Source organism: Lodderomyces beijingensis, assembly GCF_963989305.1.
Source record: "Lodderomyces beijingensis strain CBS 14171 genome assembly, chromosome: 1".
Taxonomy (NCBI): domain Eukaryota; kingdom Fungi; phylum Ascomycota; class Pichiomycetes; order Serinales; family Debaryomycetaceae; genus Lodderomyces; species Lodderomyces beijingensis.
Genome location: NC_089970.1, coordinates 806529 through 821345, shown reverse-complemented (window position 1 = coordinate 821345; position 14817 = coordinate 806529). Strand labels below are relative to the sequence as shown.

At 46.3% G+C, this 14817-nt stretch overlaps 10 protein-coding genes across 10 annotated transcripts; 4 read left to right on the top strand and 6 right to left on the bottom strand. All coding sequences in view use genetic code 12, as the record gives it.

Annotated features, from left to right (window-relative positions):
• Positions 1-84: 84 nt before the first annotated feature.
• Positions 85-1164, bottom strand: LODBEIA_P03400 (uncharacterized protein; the record flags this gene model as incomplete). Its single annotated transcript, XM_066973506.1, has 1 exon — positions 85-1164. One exon carries the CDS (start codon positions 1162-1164, stop codon positions 85-87), a length of 1080 nt encoding a protein of 359 aa, XP_066827278.1.
• Positions 1165-1413: 249 nt separating this feature from the next.
• On the bottom strand, positions 1414-2346 carry LODBEIA_P03390 (uncharacterized protein; the record flags this gene model as incomplete). Its single annotated transcript, XM_066973494.1, has 1 exon — positions 1414-2346. One exon carries the CDS (start codon positions 2344-2346, stop codon positions 1414-1416), a length of 933 nt encoding a protein of 310 aa, XP_066827277.1.
• A 381-nt stretch (positions 2347-2727) lies between these two features.
• Positions 2728-4242, bottom strand: LODBEIA_P03380 (uncharacterized protein; the record flags this gene model as incomplete). Its single annotated transcript, XM_066973483.1, has 1 exon — positions 2728-4242. One exon carries the CDS (start codon positions 4240-4242, stop codon positions 2728-2730), a length of 1515 nt encoding a protein of 504 aa, XP_066827276.1.
• A 1345-nt stretch (positions 4243-5587) lies between these two features.
• Positions 5588-6022, top strand: LODBEIA_P03370 (uncharacterized protein; the record flags this gene model as incomplete). The annotated part of the gene is made up of 1 exon (XM_066973472.1): positions 5588-6022. One exon carries the CDS (start codon positions 5588-5590, stop codon positions 6020-6022), a length of 435 nt encoding a protein of 144 aa, XP_066827275.1.
• A 2016-nt stretch (positions 6023-8038) lies between these two features.
• LODBEIA_P03360 (uncharacterized protein) lies at positions 8039-9205 on the top strand (the record flags this gene model as incomplete). Its single annotated transcript, XM_066973461.1, has 1 exon — positions 8039-9205. One exon carries the CDS (start codon positions 8039-8041, stop codon positions 9203-9205), a length of 1167 nt encoding a protein of 388 aa, XP_066827274.1.
• Positions 9206-9277: 72 nt separating this feature from the next.
• On the bottom strand, positions 9278-10993 carry LODBEIA_P03350 (uncharacterized protein; the record flags this gene model as incomplete). Its single annotated transcript, XM_066973450.1, has 1 exon — positions 9278-10993. The coding sequence occupies one exon, from the start codon at positions 10991-10993 to the stop codon at positions 9278-9280; it is 1716 nt and encodes a 571-aa protein (XP_066827273.1).
• A 628-nt stretch (positions 10994-11621) lies between these two features.
• On the top strand, positions 11622-12158 carry LODBEIA_P03340 (uncharacterized protein; the record flags this gene model as incomplete). The annotated part of the gene is made up of 1 exon (XM_066973439.1): positions 11622-12158. One exon carries the CDS (start codon positions 11622-11624, stop codon positions 12156-12158), a length of 537 nt encoding a protein of 178 aa, XP_066827272.1.
• Positions 12159-12388: 230 nt separating this feature from the next.
• LODBEIA_P03330 (uncharacterized protein) lies at positions 12389-12763 on the bottom strand (the record flags this gene model as incomplete). The annotated part of the gene is made up of 1 exon (XM_066973428.1): positions 12389-12763. The coding sequence occupies one exon, from the start codon at positions 12761-12763 to the stop codon at positions 12389-12391; it is 375 nt and encodes a 124-aa protein (XP_066827271.1).
• A 469-nt stretch (positions 12764-13232) lies between these two features.
• Positions 13233-13439, top strand: LODBEIA_P03320 (uncharacterized protein; the record flags this gene model as incomplete). Its single annotated transcript, XM_066973417.1, has 1 exon — positions 13233-13439. One exon carries the CDS (start codon positions 13233-13235, stop codon positions 13437-13439), a length of 207 nt encoding a protein of 68 aa, XP_066827270.1.
• A 126-nt stretch (positions 13440-13565) lies between these two features.
• On the bottom strand, positions 13566-14576 carry LODBEIA_P03310 (uncharacterized protein; the record flags this gene model as incomplete). Its single annotated transcript, XM_066973406.1, has 1 exon — positions 13566-14576. One exon carries the CDS (start codon positions 14574-14576, stop codon positions 13566-13568), a length of 1011 nt encoding a protein of 336 aa, XP_066827269.1.
• Between the last annotated feature and the right edge of the window lie 241 nt (positions 14577-14817).

Genomic DNA, 14817 nt, shown 5'->3' with positions numbered 1-14817 from the left:
TTTGATTTTCAATTTTGATTGCTTGTTTTTGGCAGTTTGTTTTTTTTGGCTGTTTTTTTCCTTTGTTTTCGGTCTTATGAAATGCTATGTATCCAATTTATTATCTTCAATCTTGTAGTTGTCCAATACGATTCTATAGATGAAACTAGGCGCAAATCCTCCGATGTTGGTGATGAAAATGTCGATATGCTCGGGCGGGATGTAGTCTTCCAAGGGGTTAGTGACGACCTCGACATTCTCAACGAGTTCGGAATCGTCGTGGCTGAGCACTCGACCCGAGTTGCCAACTTCGATCAAATCGTTCCTGGTAAAAGGGTACAAGGGGGACAATTTGTATAATCCAGCCACGGCAAAGACGGGGGTCCTGTGTTCTTTGGCGCATTCAACTACACTCGCGACCCCGCTCAGCGACAAGCATCCACCATTGGCGAAAACGGCATTGGTGCCAATGATGACTTTCCCCACCCGAGACATCACGGCATAGGTGTGCGAATCGGGGATCAAAATCGTCTCGATTTTGTGCTCGGCTAACTTGCGAGCGAAAACTTGAGCTTGCTTCAAGTCGTTGGGGAAGTTTTCAGTCACCAACACGGTGAACTTCCGCTTTGTCCTTGCTTTCAAGAGGAAATGCAACACGGTGTCGGATGTCGGAGTAGGGGTCAACAACACCTCATTATCGTGGATCAAATCCACCGACATTGTCTCCAACCCTTCATTGACGTTGGAGATCTCATCCACCAAATCTCTGATTCCTTGTATGATGATACTTCGCATATCACTAGTCTGTTTCTTCGACTGCGGCAAGTTTTTCTGGTCCTGCAAATCTTGCTTGTTGGAGGTGGACAACAAGCTGAACATGGAGCTCATCATCGGTACGTTGTTCTCGTCGGTGGTTTCGATCTCATCCCGGATGATCGCGAGCACTCTCCGTACAATGTTGCCTGGAATGACTTTCCTCGGGTACGCCCTGTGTATCACTGTTCCAATCTGTCTCATTAAGTCAATCAATTCATAGGTGTTTGTCCATCGAGCCGCCGAGATCACTTTCATTAATAACTGGGCAATCGACAAGGCCATCTCCTTGTCGCCGTTTACCTGATGTCGTTTGAGGCTCGCCACCACGGGGTCTAGAAGCGATTGTATCTCGGGCGTAATTGCAGACATCGTTAGGCAGTAGCTTTGAGATCTCTCGACTTTAAAATGTATCTGTCTTGTATGCGCTTCGTTGGTGATTATCTGCTACTGTTGGTGGTAGAAACGTACTTTTCCAGCTGGTGCCTTTTTTTTTTTTCCTATTGTTCCTTTCCAGAGCGCATGGCGATTTGAGAGTCCAGTAAGTTGACTCAATCCACTAACCAATGGGCTTTTCAAGGTAAATGATTTATATATACAAAGTACAAGGAACTCGTCTCTCTACAATTTTATACCAATGTGGATACTAGCAACGCCAAAGGTCAAATTCTCGTATCCAGGCTCCGGGACATAGAAGCCGGCTTTTTCAATCATCGCTTTAAACTCCTCCTGTTTGGGGAACCTCTGGATACTCTCAACCAAGTACTGATACGAGTCACGATCATCAGCAATCAACTGTCCCATAAGCGGCAACAAGGAAAAAGAATAAGCCTGGTAGGCATAGTCAATAACGGGGTTTTCAACTTGCGAAAACTCCAAACATGCGAAAATTCCACCTGGTTTCAACACACGATAAGCTGTGTCCAAACCAGCTTGGATATTGGTGAAATTACGTATCCCAAAAGCGATAGTGTAGACATCCTTGGAGTTATCGGGTATGGCATCCATAGTCTCGCCGTTTTGAACCAAGAACTCAACCCGCGACGCACCCTCTTCCTTGGCCCATTTCGTCTGCAAGAAACGCGCTTCTCCCTCGCGCAACATATCAGCATTGATATCGGCAATAGTCATCCTGCTCAGATAATCGCCAAACTTCGTCGCAGCATGGTCCAACAACCCGAAAGCGATATCGCCCGTGCCGCCAGCAACGTCCAAGAACTCCAACGGTTCAGTTGAACTGGGCCTCATGCCCGCGTCTAACCTGTTTATGAAATGGTGTTTCCATAATCTGTGCACGCCCATCGACATGACGTCGTTCATGATGTCGTAGTTGGACGCTACCGAGGAAAAGACCCCCCCGACGAGATTCTCCTTGTCGGACCTGTTGACTGTTTTGAAGCCAAAATGAGTGGTGTCTGACTCCAAGGGCGTTTTATGTGGTGCTTGCTCTTTAGCTTCGGATGAATAATGGCGTGGAAATGATGACATGCGCAAAAAAACGGGGTTCAATCGCCTAACTAGGGGCAACTTCATTGCCGTCGACCTGAACATCATTGGGCTTGAAAGAAATTAAATAATGATTGATGGTTGCGTGGAAATATAAGATGTGTTTCGTGCTGTCTAGTGTCAATGGTGGTCAATGGTGGATGCTGTAACAGGTAATAATTTTTCGCGATGTAATTCGGGGCAATTGCTGCGAAAACCAAAAAAACAAAACCACCATGAACCAGTCAAATGAACGGCTTGAATAAAGCAAGAGAAGGACGAGTTGTGTCTACTATACTAACTGTTTTCAAAACAAAATCAAATAAAAATTTCTAATTTGTAATTACCTTCATCTTTTTTTTAGAAAAAGAAGAATAAAAACAGAGCTGTATAAGTTTCTGGGTTCAAACGCTCACCCCCACTTTCAGGGAGATCCACTCCTTGAGTTTCTTAAGCTTGAACGATTCTAACGGTGTTGGAGTGACCTGAGCCTCTGGTCCATCCTTGCATGGTGACAATCGAGTCACCTTTCGAGACGATTCCCAAATCTATAGCTTCGGAAACAGCCCATCTCAATCTATTTTCGACATCTTCTTGCCAGTTGGGCAACTTGTCCTTTTTGTAAACAAATGGGTAAACGCCTCTGTACAAGTGCGAGTATTTGGCACTGATTTCGTTTCTGGTGACCATCAAGATGGGCACGTCTGGCTTGTATTTCGAGACATACCTGGCAGAGTGGCCCGATGTCGACAAGACCACAATGGCTTTGGCATCTTGCTCGTAAGCAGCAGCAACCGCGGCAATGGCACAGGTCTCGGTGGTGGCCGTTGGCTTGATGGCCAAGGATCTCAATTCATTGAACAACTGAGGGTAGGCGATGGCCTTTTCTGCAATGAGACAAGTGTTGTGCATCATTGACACGGCCTCGTATGGATAATCACCTTTAGCGGTCTCACCGGACAACATGACACAGTCGGCACCATCCAAAATGGCGTTACCAACGTCGGAGACTTCGGCTCTGGTTGGTCGTGGGTTATAAGTCATCGACTCCAACATTTGAGTAGCACAGATAACGGGTTTCGCAGCCAAGTTACATTTGGCAACCAACTTCTTTTGCACGATAAACACTTGCGGCGCGGGGATTTCGATACCCAAGTCACCTCTCGCAACCATGACACCGTCGGTTGCTTGCAAGATCTCGTCAAAGTTGTTGACACCTTGCTGGTTTTCAATCTTGGCAATGATTTGGATTTCTTTACCTTCTTCGCCCAAGATGTCTCTAATCTGTTTGATGTCGTGGGCAGATCTGATAAAGGAAGCGAAAATCATGTGGACCTTGTTCTTGATTCCAAACTTGATGTCGCTGATATCCTTCTCGGATAAAGCGGGCAAGTCGACATCGGTGCCGGGCAAATTGACGCCCTTGTGCGAAGAGATTCTTCCCGAGTTGATCGACTTGACTTTCAAAGTATTGTCGTCCACGACCGCCTCGACCTCAAACGACAAGACCCCGTCGTCGACGTAGATGATCTTGCCGGGCGAGATCATCTTGGTGATGTTCTTGTAGTCGATGTACATGATTTCGTCATTGCTCTTGGTCTTGTAGGCGTCATCGGTGGTGAAGATCATCTGGTGGTTGGAAGGGATAGGGTAGTCCTTGTCGTCAATGGTGGTGCCGGTTCTGATTTCGGGACCTTTGGTGTCCAACGCAATGGCCAAGGGTCTTCCCTTGTACACTTGCTCCGATTTTCTAGCATTGTCGATCACCGACTGGTGGTACTCGTGGGTCCCGTGTGAAAAATTCATTCTGACAATGTTCAATCCGGCTTTTCTCAACTTGACCATGGCTTCAACGCTGTTGGTCTTGGGACCAATGGTCCCAATAATCGACGATCTTCTCAAGTACTTGTGAGGAGTCGACTCAAGGTTCAACCCGGACAACCATGTTAATGACGACTGAGACATCTTGCCACTAGTCAAGATGCGAGCTTATAAAACCAAAAAAAAAAAAATCCCGCTAGCTTTCAATTGGGTGAATGGAATAATGGAGAAACAATCTCAATTGGGTCCTGCTGAATTGTATACTCTCCGCAGGCTTTTATATGGAAATCTCAGCAACGATTTCTGTCTATCGAAAACGTGTAGTAGTTTCCGATGGGAAATTGCTTTGGCGTTTTATATATTGCGTATCGCAGATTCCAATATATAACGAAAAAGAGGGAAAAAAAAAAAGCGAGCCTCCGTAAAAGAGTGGGCCGAACAGAATCCAGTACAGGCAATTTTTTCCCGTCTTTGGCCACGAGGACGAAACGAGGGGGGTGGTTATAGACGATGGATTATCCACGATTGACGGACCGATCTACTTCAAGTCAAGTCTCGCAGATTTTCAGCTGGTGGTTGTTCCGGCCAGTCTCAGCAAGTTGAATCGCCGCCGGAACGGTCTTGACGCTAGTATTCACCCGGCTCGTACTGGCCATGTGCCTATCTGTCGGTAATCTCCCTGTTTGTTTAAAAAAAAAAAAATTTTATTTTGGGTCGCTTTGCTCTGTTGGAGCTGGCTTTGCATATAGTCTCGCATTGGGTATTTTGGGGGATGGGGGATGCTCATCGCTTTGCAGAGCAAGAGGGGATCTGGTCGCATTACAGTCGACTCCCGATCGTGGCAGAGCCTTCAACTCTCCGCACGGTGTGTTTTACCGTGGGAAGCTGGCCTCGAGAAAGGCCAGCTCTTCACGAATTGGCCTTTTTTTTGTCTCTTTTTTGGGCGAAAGGTGAAGGCTCAAGCTATTCACAGATCAGGCGGATTTCGGTTACGTCATACTGAACAGAGGTTCAGTTGACGAAGCTACAAAACCGTTGCAGGCGTCAAAAGTGCTAGGACCATTCTCGTACTGATAAAGGTGCTTGCATTCGCCCAGTCCGGTCCGTGTAGCGAGATTTTGTTTGCTGCAGACTCCAAGATCCACGAAATCTCTCAGCAACCCACCTCTTTCGCAACCACTGGGTCGGTGCTCGGACTCTTGCCAACGGCCTACAAGCGAAGAGAAAAAAAACCGGCCCGATCTCGTTCCGCCCTTCCCCCCTCCCCTCTGTCGCAGTTTGTCCTGACGCGACACGTCTCCAAATACATTCTCCAAATTGCTCCTGGAGAGAAATACAAACCTTTCAACAGTAGTTCAGTACCAAACGAATGCAAAAAAAAAAAAAAAAAAAAAGAGAAAACGCAGTAGGTTGATTCCTTCCTTCCGCAAAACTCATGTACAAGTCCAGAATACGATCTTAATCGAAACGTGAAAATAGCCAAAATACTATGGTGTTGCCGATTATACTAGGGGTGGGCGTAACCGTAGCAGCACTAACAGCAAAAGCCACCATTGCATCCTACAAACAGTTTCTCAAGTTGACTCCCCAGATGATTGCCAATCTCAACGGGATAAAATTGGCATATATGGATGAGCATCTGCTGCTGGTGTACAGGCTGGATCCTCGCTACCAGCACTACAAGTTCCTCCAGCTGAAGTATCCCAATCGCAGTTTCGGGGATCCCATGACTGAACAAGAAGCGCTTATAATATTGGGCATCGAGGGCGATGACATTTTGAAAGTCAACCGGGCAATGGTGCGAGATCGATATCGCAAGTTGATGAACTCGAATCATCCGGATAAGAATGGCAGTGTATATTTGAGTCAAAAGATTAATGAGGCCAAGGATGTCTTGGATAGGAGCTATATGGTCAACAAGTGAGACTGGCTTTGATACTAAATAGTGCGCAGGCCATATAATCTCTCTACCATGACTACTTAATTGCATAAAACAAAAAAACAAACTACTAGAATGGTTTTTTTGGCCCGTTGTTTCCAATTCGGTTGTCAATGTATACTCTGTCTTGTTACACGAATCTCCCGTGAGGACTCTTGTGCTACCAGAGTCTCTAGTGAAAAAAAAAAAAAGAAAAAGAAAAAATGTAGGGGCGAACTGGGAATCGAACCCAGGGCCTCTTCGAAATCTGATGCTCAGGAAGTTGAGTATTCCCAAACGAAGAATCATACCACTAGACCATTCGCCCACTTTCTTAACAATTTTTAGGCTGACACTGTATAGTAAAATCGTGGCTGTAGCGAATGGTCTAGTCACCGCTCTCCCAATTAATCTCAATAGATATATGAATCTGCTCTGTCATAAGCTCTCTTTACAATTATAAAAGAAACGTGAATGTGTTGAGCAAATGATGTGGCAAATTCTGCTATTCTTTTCATCAAAATTTTGCACCAGAATCGAAACAACACGCATCATTTTCTCTTACAGACGCTCGCTCACTGCATTGACAACCCACCGATAAAAAACGGAAAAAGGTTCCCTCCCTCCGCCGCAATTGTTTTCCACCAAAGAGCACACACAGACAGAGAGTTTACAGCCAGGACGGCGGAGTGACTCACCGTTTGCTTGATCCAATCACCCGAGCACTTTCCCGGTTATCGAGTTCACGTGCCGCAAAGGAGGGACAAAAGCACTTTCTTTGACCCGTTTCGACGCCGGTACTGCATGTCACCCGAAAAGCGACCCTATGACTTAATGTTGCAGATAATGCGACACAGACAACTCTAGAACAATGCCCGCGACAGGGGGGGTGGCACACGAAAGCAGAGAGTTGGACATCGACACACAGCTAAAGAAAGCCAACATTGAGATAAATCAGGAGAGCTCAGACATCGCGAATCCACCATGGTGAATTAACCCTGGAAGGAGGACAGACGAGGGAAGGCAGCCCTTTGGATTGACTCTTGCCGCCTCGCCATGTAGCCCATTTTTTTTCTTCTCGTCCGCCTGGCAGATACAATAACGAGCTACTCCCATCAACGATCAGCAGTTCTCACCTTATCTTCACACACAGGCAGATACGCACACCGTCTTGCGATCTCTTCTTCGCGATGCCTACAAAGGCACACCAAGCTTATCATGCGCACATTTCACACTGCGTAACTGGGTAGAGAGGCAGCTGGTGTGCGGGATGGTGTGGTGTGGTTGTTCCGCCTTTCCGCTTGTACCCCCCTTGTATGTCTTTGACTCATCTGCCGCCCAGCCGAGTTTTTATTTCTTTTTTTTCTTCTTTGGAGCTGCTGACGTATCCTGCCACCGTGTATGGTTGGAAATTTTGGCAAACTACACCGGATGCCGGGACAGCTAGGTGGATCTGGAACTGAAAGCCCCAGATTGCTTACTGCACCAACTTTGCAACGGCTGAGCGATGGAGAGGCCTCGACCGTCCATGGCCACCTGAGGGGCCACTCCGGCTATAGATGGGCCGAAAAGGGCAGGGGTGCGGCGTTGGTGCGACAAAAAAAAGAAAAGCAAAAGATTACACAAAATCTCTAAACGGTCAAAAAATCTCATCTGTGGTTTTGTGTCATGTTTCGGACTAAAGAAATTCCGCCTCCTTTACACAGCCTTTTAAAACGCGGTGGCCAGTAGCCGAGAGCGAGTGCCATTTGTCCATTTCGCACAGTTTGCATCCGATTATTCAACAAACCATTTCATGCTCCAAGCAAGTGTCTTAGACAGGGGGGGGGGAGCTTTTTTATTTTTATATAAAACTACCATAGATTCTTCTTGAACTATCGGGCGCCTCCGTTTCTTTTGACTTTGGGTTTCAGCATTATCTTTAACAAAAACGCCACTTATATATATACTACTGGAAAGATCACCCTCACGACGTAGCCGGAGTCGAAGAACACTCCTCAATTACAACAGCATAGCACAACCATGGCAAGTAAACCTGTTTTTGAGTTCTTTGATAGCAATCTGGACCCAACAACTACAAGCACAACGGCAGCAGCGACATACGCCATGCAAGCGCCAGAGAGAGACTATGATGAGCACGACCTTCTCTCCACCAGCTCAACCACGTCGATAAACTCGTTATTCGACTTGACATCGGCCCTCCACGCGAGATCAACCTCGTCTACAACAGTAACACCGGCACTTTCCCGCAATGACTCCATGAAACTAACCAAAAAACAACCCAACCAAGTGTGGGACTTTGCCTCCAAACTAGACAAGAGGCTAAAGCAAGCACAATCACCACCGTCGCTTCTTCAACCATCGCCGCCACAGCAAAAGACGAAATTAGTTTTTCTTCTCGTGGGACTACCAGCAAGCGGGAAATCGACGCTATGCCACCACTTCAAAGACTACATCGACGAAAACACCAGCTACAGAGCCCAAATCTACAACGCGGGCAACGTGCGCCGGCGCAAGTCCTTGGGGATATTCAACGACTCGACATTTTTCGATCCGCGCAATAACCAGGCGAAACAAGATCGCGAGCTCTACGCCACCATCACTTTGAACAACTTGCTCGCGGACGTGGCTAACGACGTAATCGACATTGGTTTCCTCGACGCCACCAACACCACGCAAACGCGCCGACATCGCATGCTTGACTCGATCCATAACGCCAACTCGCAATATACTTTGCGCGCCATCATTCTCGATGTCCAGTGCTTCGATGCCAACTTGGTCAATTTCAACATTTGTCGCGGCAAAGTACATAATCAGGATTACGCGAATAAGAATAGCCAAGTGGCAATTCGCGATTTCAAGAAGCGGTTGGCGCATTATAAGCAGGTGTATGAGCCCGTCGAGTGGCTGGAGTTGGACGAGTATGATTTGATGGGTTGGATCTGCGGATATGCAAAGTTTATCGATGCGGGAAGGCAGTTTGTGCTCCAGCCGAGCAAACTGGGCGAAAATGAAGGGGAAAGAGAGGAACAAGGGGAAGACGTTGGGGAGGATGATGATGACGACGATGCGTGGTATTGGAATTTGATTGAGCTGTTTCGCGCGAGGTATTGGGATTTGAAAGGGAAGGTGTACCATGAGGATGTGCAAACATGGTATCAGGAACAAGGGAAAGGTTTATTACAGTAACACCACTGGTTGGTTGTCTTGATTTTTTTTTTTTTTTGAATATACATGAAATTTTCATTTTTTGGTTCTTTCTCAACTGTATGAGCTAAGTCCCGGTATACTTAAACCAGGTAAATGTGGTTTGCGCTCGTGGCCGCTGGCGGCACCCGATCCAGATGCATCCAAATTAGGAGCAGCACTGGCACTACGCGAAGCGGCATCCGGTGCCCCGTTGCTTGTATCACCCGCAACATCACTCACAGCAGTAGCAGTCGTAACAGTAGTAGTAGCAGCGACATTGGCATTATCAGGGGCAGCAGCAGCCGCGTATTTCGCCTGCGCCGGGTCTTCCATCACGGCATTTACGTTATTATTCACAGCATAATACCAAGCGCCATTCTTCTCGTCAGTGTAAACTGGATCCCTCCAAGACATGGGATCATTAGGCCTAGCCCGCGACCAGAACCGCGCCGATTTGTCGGAGCCCGCAGAACACAAAATATGCCCCATGGGGTGGTACTCCAACGCGTGGATAGCACGCTCGTGGGCAAAAGGGATTTTTTGCACCGCATCGATCGACTGCGTTTGAGACGTGATGTTCGACGTTGCCCGTTTCGGGATCGAGTCGTTGGAGTTGGGGATATACGAGTTGAGCAAATAGTGGTTGATGGCCCCGTTGAACGCGGCCGTGGTTAAAAGCGACGCGTGCTGCGGGTGCCAGGACAAACACGAGAGATCAGTATCGGAATCACGAATCACGAGCATATCTTTCATGGTGGTCAAGTCAAACACTCGACACGACCGATCTCGCGACACCGACGCCAAGAGTCTCTTGGTGCCACATGGCTGGAACCGGGTGGTGTTGACGGTGTGTTTGAAGCCGTGGAGGGTAGCTATACATTCGCCCACGCGCGGATCCCATAATTTGACCAAGTTATCCTTGGATCCACTGACAATCAACCCCAACTCCCGATGCCAATCGGCACTCTTGACCTCCCAATTGTGGCCCGATAAACTTCTCTCTTCTTTGCCATTGTTGAAGTTCCAAATTTTGACCAAGGAGTCATCTCCACACGTCAAGAATTTGCTATCGTTGGGAGAAAAGGCAATGTCGCGCACACCATTGGAATGCGCGGCAATGTTGTTGACATTGTTGAAATTCGGCTGCCAGTACTTAATAGTACCATTTTGATCGCCCGATAATAGCCACTCGTCGTTATTCGAGTACTGCATCGTCAATATGGGCGACTCGTGCGCTTGCATAATTGTTTCAAAGTTAAAAGTCATGCCATTCCACAACGTGAATTCGCCAGAGTGCGCCGCCACCAACAACCTTCTCCCCTCTGGGGTCCACTTGACTGTATTTATGCTATGCTTGACTTTGCTCGAACTCAAATGCACGAATTTCGTCTCCAAGTCCAAAATCGCCATATTGTTCCTGTTGTTTTTTCTGTTGCGATTGAAGCTCGAGGAGTATGCCATGGTGGGCAACAAGTCTATCAAATACGAGCTTTCGGGTCTAATCACGCCAATAGGCTGCTGGTGCCTCGTGTTTTTGCCAATGGATTTCTCCAAGTACCACCGTGCCATGTTATTCCCATGGTCCGTTATCCGTCGAAACGCCTGTTTCTTCTCTTGACTCGCGAGCTGATGATCCAAGCTCGACTGATATTGCTCATTATTGTTGTTACTATTATTATGCAATGCGTTTGACCGGTCTTGATGATGGACCTGCGCTCTTGCATGGGAGTTATATGGGGGCTTGTTTATTCGCCCAATACCATGGCTTGATGAATTATTGGCGTACATTGGTAGAAAAATTGGTTGACTTGGACGGCTGTTGTGAAAAACCCTCTCATGTCTGGAGGACTGAAGGGGTCGTGAAGAAAAGAAGAGGAAGAGAAAAACGGAGAGCGGAGAAACACCTCCAAGCACGTGACTAAGCACGTGACTGAGAAACGCATGGATGGAATGACGGAGAAAGACATCCGAGCACGTGATCAGTCACGTGAACAGTCACGTGACTGATTTTGTGCTACCAAGCGGTCCCGTCCCCCCCCTGGGAGTGACATTTTTTTGGTCCAACATCAATTGAAGCTATGCTGCTTTTGGTGAATAGCTCCATGGCCCAAGTTACATAGACTGCGAGCTGCTATTGCATGGGGTTTTTACATCACCCGAGTCAACCAGTTTTTGTTCATGGAAAAGTGTGGTGGTGGTGGTGGTGGTGGTGGGAGGATGATCCACAGTTTTCAACTGTTGAGCTGAGATAAAATTATGTCATGAGCACGTTTCCCCAAAGTGACAAAATCACACACACTTACAAGACATATATATATATAGTCAGTTCGTATACCATTACCCCACCGATACTTTCAACCAATCCCCTTGAACACAACCAAGATACTCGAGGTTACTCTTAGCAGACCCCCCCACCATGGTTCAATTTTACTACCACGACAACAAGGACACCCTTGAGAACTTCACCGAGCCACACGACTCAGGCAAGCCAGTCACACAGGAAGAACTAGCCGCCATCGGCGTCATCTACAAATACATCACCACGCAACAGGAGCTCGACGCTTTAGCCAAGGAGCGCGAGTACAAGAACAGAGACGTGGTGAACCTAAATCTCGCTGCGTTCAACAACGACTTGGACGCCTACAACGCCAAAATGCAACAGTTTTACAAGGAGCACTACCATGACGATGAAGAGATTAGATACATCGTGGACGGCGAAGGCTATTTCGATGTGAGAAACAAGGGCGACGAGTGGATCAGAGCCAGGTTGGAGAAGAACGACTTGTTGATTTTGCCCGCGGGCATCTACCACCGTTTCACGTTGACCGACGGCTTGAAGCAGGTCAAGGCGGTGAGGTTGTTCAAGGATGAACCAAAGTGGGAAGCTATTAATCGTGATTCTGGAAAGGAGAGCGATGCTCGTTTGAGCTATGCTCAAAGTATTGCTGTCTAACATGGCGCCTTACACCACAACCCAACCCCCAAATCCAATCCCTAGTTTATTCTCTAGATCTATATTCTTTTTTTTTTTTTTTTTTTCTCAAGTAGATGTTTTTCAAGAGTATGATGGTTATTTATTTGTTAATTTATGGTATGAATCGACGCAAGCTTGTTCATCATCATCTATTTTTCCCCTCCGGGATTTGAGCAAAAGTCAAAGCCAAAGTCAAACACAAACACCAATCATCCTTTCACAATCTTGACCTTATTACTCGTGATCCAGCTCTGCAATTTCTTCCGACTACGCTCCAACTCATCATCAACTTGCGATTTCTGCTTGTTCAATTCACTCTTCTCGTCGTGCAAGATCCGGATAACTTCATCCACGCTCTTTTCAACCAACACACCCCCAATCATCTTGAAGCATTTCCTCTCTCCTTGTCCACGTTGCGACGGCGGTATGCTGCTTAAAGTATGGTCGACAATCACATGTTCTTGAAGCTGCGCAGATAACGTCGACGATTGTTCCTCTAATTGTTGTATTACTTGTTGCGATTTGTTGTATTCCTGTTGCAACAATTGCGATTTCTGCTCGTCTACTGCTGTTGCTGATGACATTATCGCTGAGTTCTAGACAAATTTCTTGTTGACTAAATCTGGCTGATGGAACTGGACCTAAGCTGAGCGGGCTCCTGTCTCTCTGCAAGGAGCTTGAAGAAGAACCTCGTGATGGGTTCAGGCAACTACCAGCTACCAAGTGCAATGTAGCTGACACCAAGCTGCATTTTTTGCAGCTAAACTTGAACCATGCTTCATTTTACAGCGATTAAGCAAGATGACCTAGAACTTACGTTACTTTGAATCCAGCATTTATCAGCAATGAAAGCTCCGCTATGCAGTTGACCATACTCCTTTTTTTCTTTTCAAGGAGGCTGCCTGAGCAAGTAGGGGTGAAAACCCAAGTAGACTTTTTGTTTTGGATGTCCTCCCCTCACCAAAAGCTTAATATAAATACCTAACCCTTGATCCTCCGCCTCCTGTTTTCCCATTCAAATTCAGAGTTAAGCTATTATTTCATTTCAAAGCTATGTCGTTGAGAAATCCACTTGCAAACAGCGCAGCCTCCCAGAAGAATGCCTTGATTGGGGGCGCGGTGGGATTTGGCATCTTTGCCATCTTGATGGCGAGAATATATCCCCAACATAACAGATTCAGGGCGCTTTTCGAGAATAGCGATGACTATTTCAGACAGGAGCATCCTAGGAAACTAAAGAGAAGCGAAAAGGATTATTAATTTTTTTGGGTTAGTCGATGGTTGGTATCGGTAGCTAATAGGAAATAAATATTCAATTGAAAGTACTATTTGGAAAAAAAGAAGGAAAGAAAGAAAAAACAAATTAGAGCTCTATGTGTTCTTGCTCTACTCTTCATCTTCTTCGGAGATGACGGTGCCCAACGAATTTAGTAAACTAGCCAACCTTTTTGACCCGGCATCGAAGTACTCCTTTTGTGCCGATACCAAGACTTTCAACAAGTCAATGTTTCTAGAAGGTTTCAAGATGCTCTTCATTTCTGCCACGGCCAACTCAGTTGCACCAACCAACTCATCTTCCTTAGCAATCAATTGCTCATTCTCAGGATCTTTTTCCTCGTATTTGTTTCTCAATTGATCAAATTGACTTCTGGTCAAGTACACTTTTTTGCGCAACTCATTGACCTTGATAAATTGCGTGTTTAAAATGTCCACCAACTTGTGGTTCAACTCTTTGGTGATTTTGTCATCTTGAACCAATCGGGCAACGGCAATTTCATGGTAAGTCGACGAGATTTGCATAAGCACAAGCGAAAGAGGGTTCAGATCGCTCTGTTTTTGCAATTCTTCGCTTTGCTTGGCCAAGATGGCACTCAAGTGGCCAAACAAAGTTCTCGGAATTGCTTCCGAGGTTGGCTGAATCTTGATACTATCAGTTTTGGCTTCCTCAGCACTAGAATCGCTCTGTCCCAATAGGATCCTCTCCAATTCCTGTGGCGACGACACATTTTTCAACTGGTTGAATTTTGCACCAATGGCTTCTCCAACATGGGCGTCTTTAATCTTGTTGTAAGTTGTGTTGCCTGGCGGGTAATCGTAACTAACTTGTCCATACGTTTGGTTGGTGGTTTGGATCAAATCTGTGTACAACTTGAGCAATTGATCGCAATTGATTTCCAATTGCAAGTAATCCTTGGGCAATTCGCTCACGTCAATGTCTGATTGCGACGCTTGTGCTGCTAGTTGCTGGACTTGTTTAACTTGTTCAGTGATGAGCGACTGAGTTTTAGCTGCAAATGGTTGAATCGACTCTCCAATTTGCTTTTCAACTTTTGTAAAAGAGTCACGTAGTTGATCGACGGTTGGTATTGAGTCTTGGATTGACTTGAAAAAGGACATTGTTGAAATAAGGGGGGGGGGGTGAATAGTAAGAAGCAGAAGAAGAAAGAAGAAGAAGTCGTTAGGAGAATGTGAAACTGTAACAAAGAAATTTTGGTGGTGATCCTTTTACTGTTGTAGTTACGACGCCGTGAGTAGGCGGCTATCACCGTTTAGCCAAACTCATACTATACTAAATTCAACCAGACTCAGACACCCAGACTTGTTTTCAACTGGAACAAGAGTCAATGGTAGACTACCA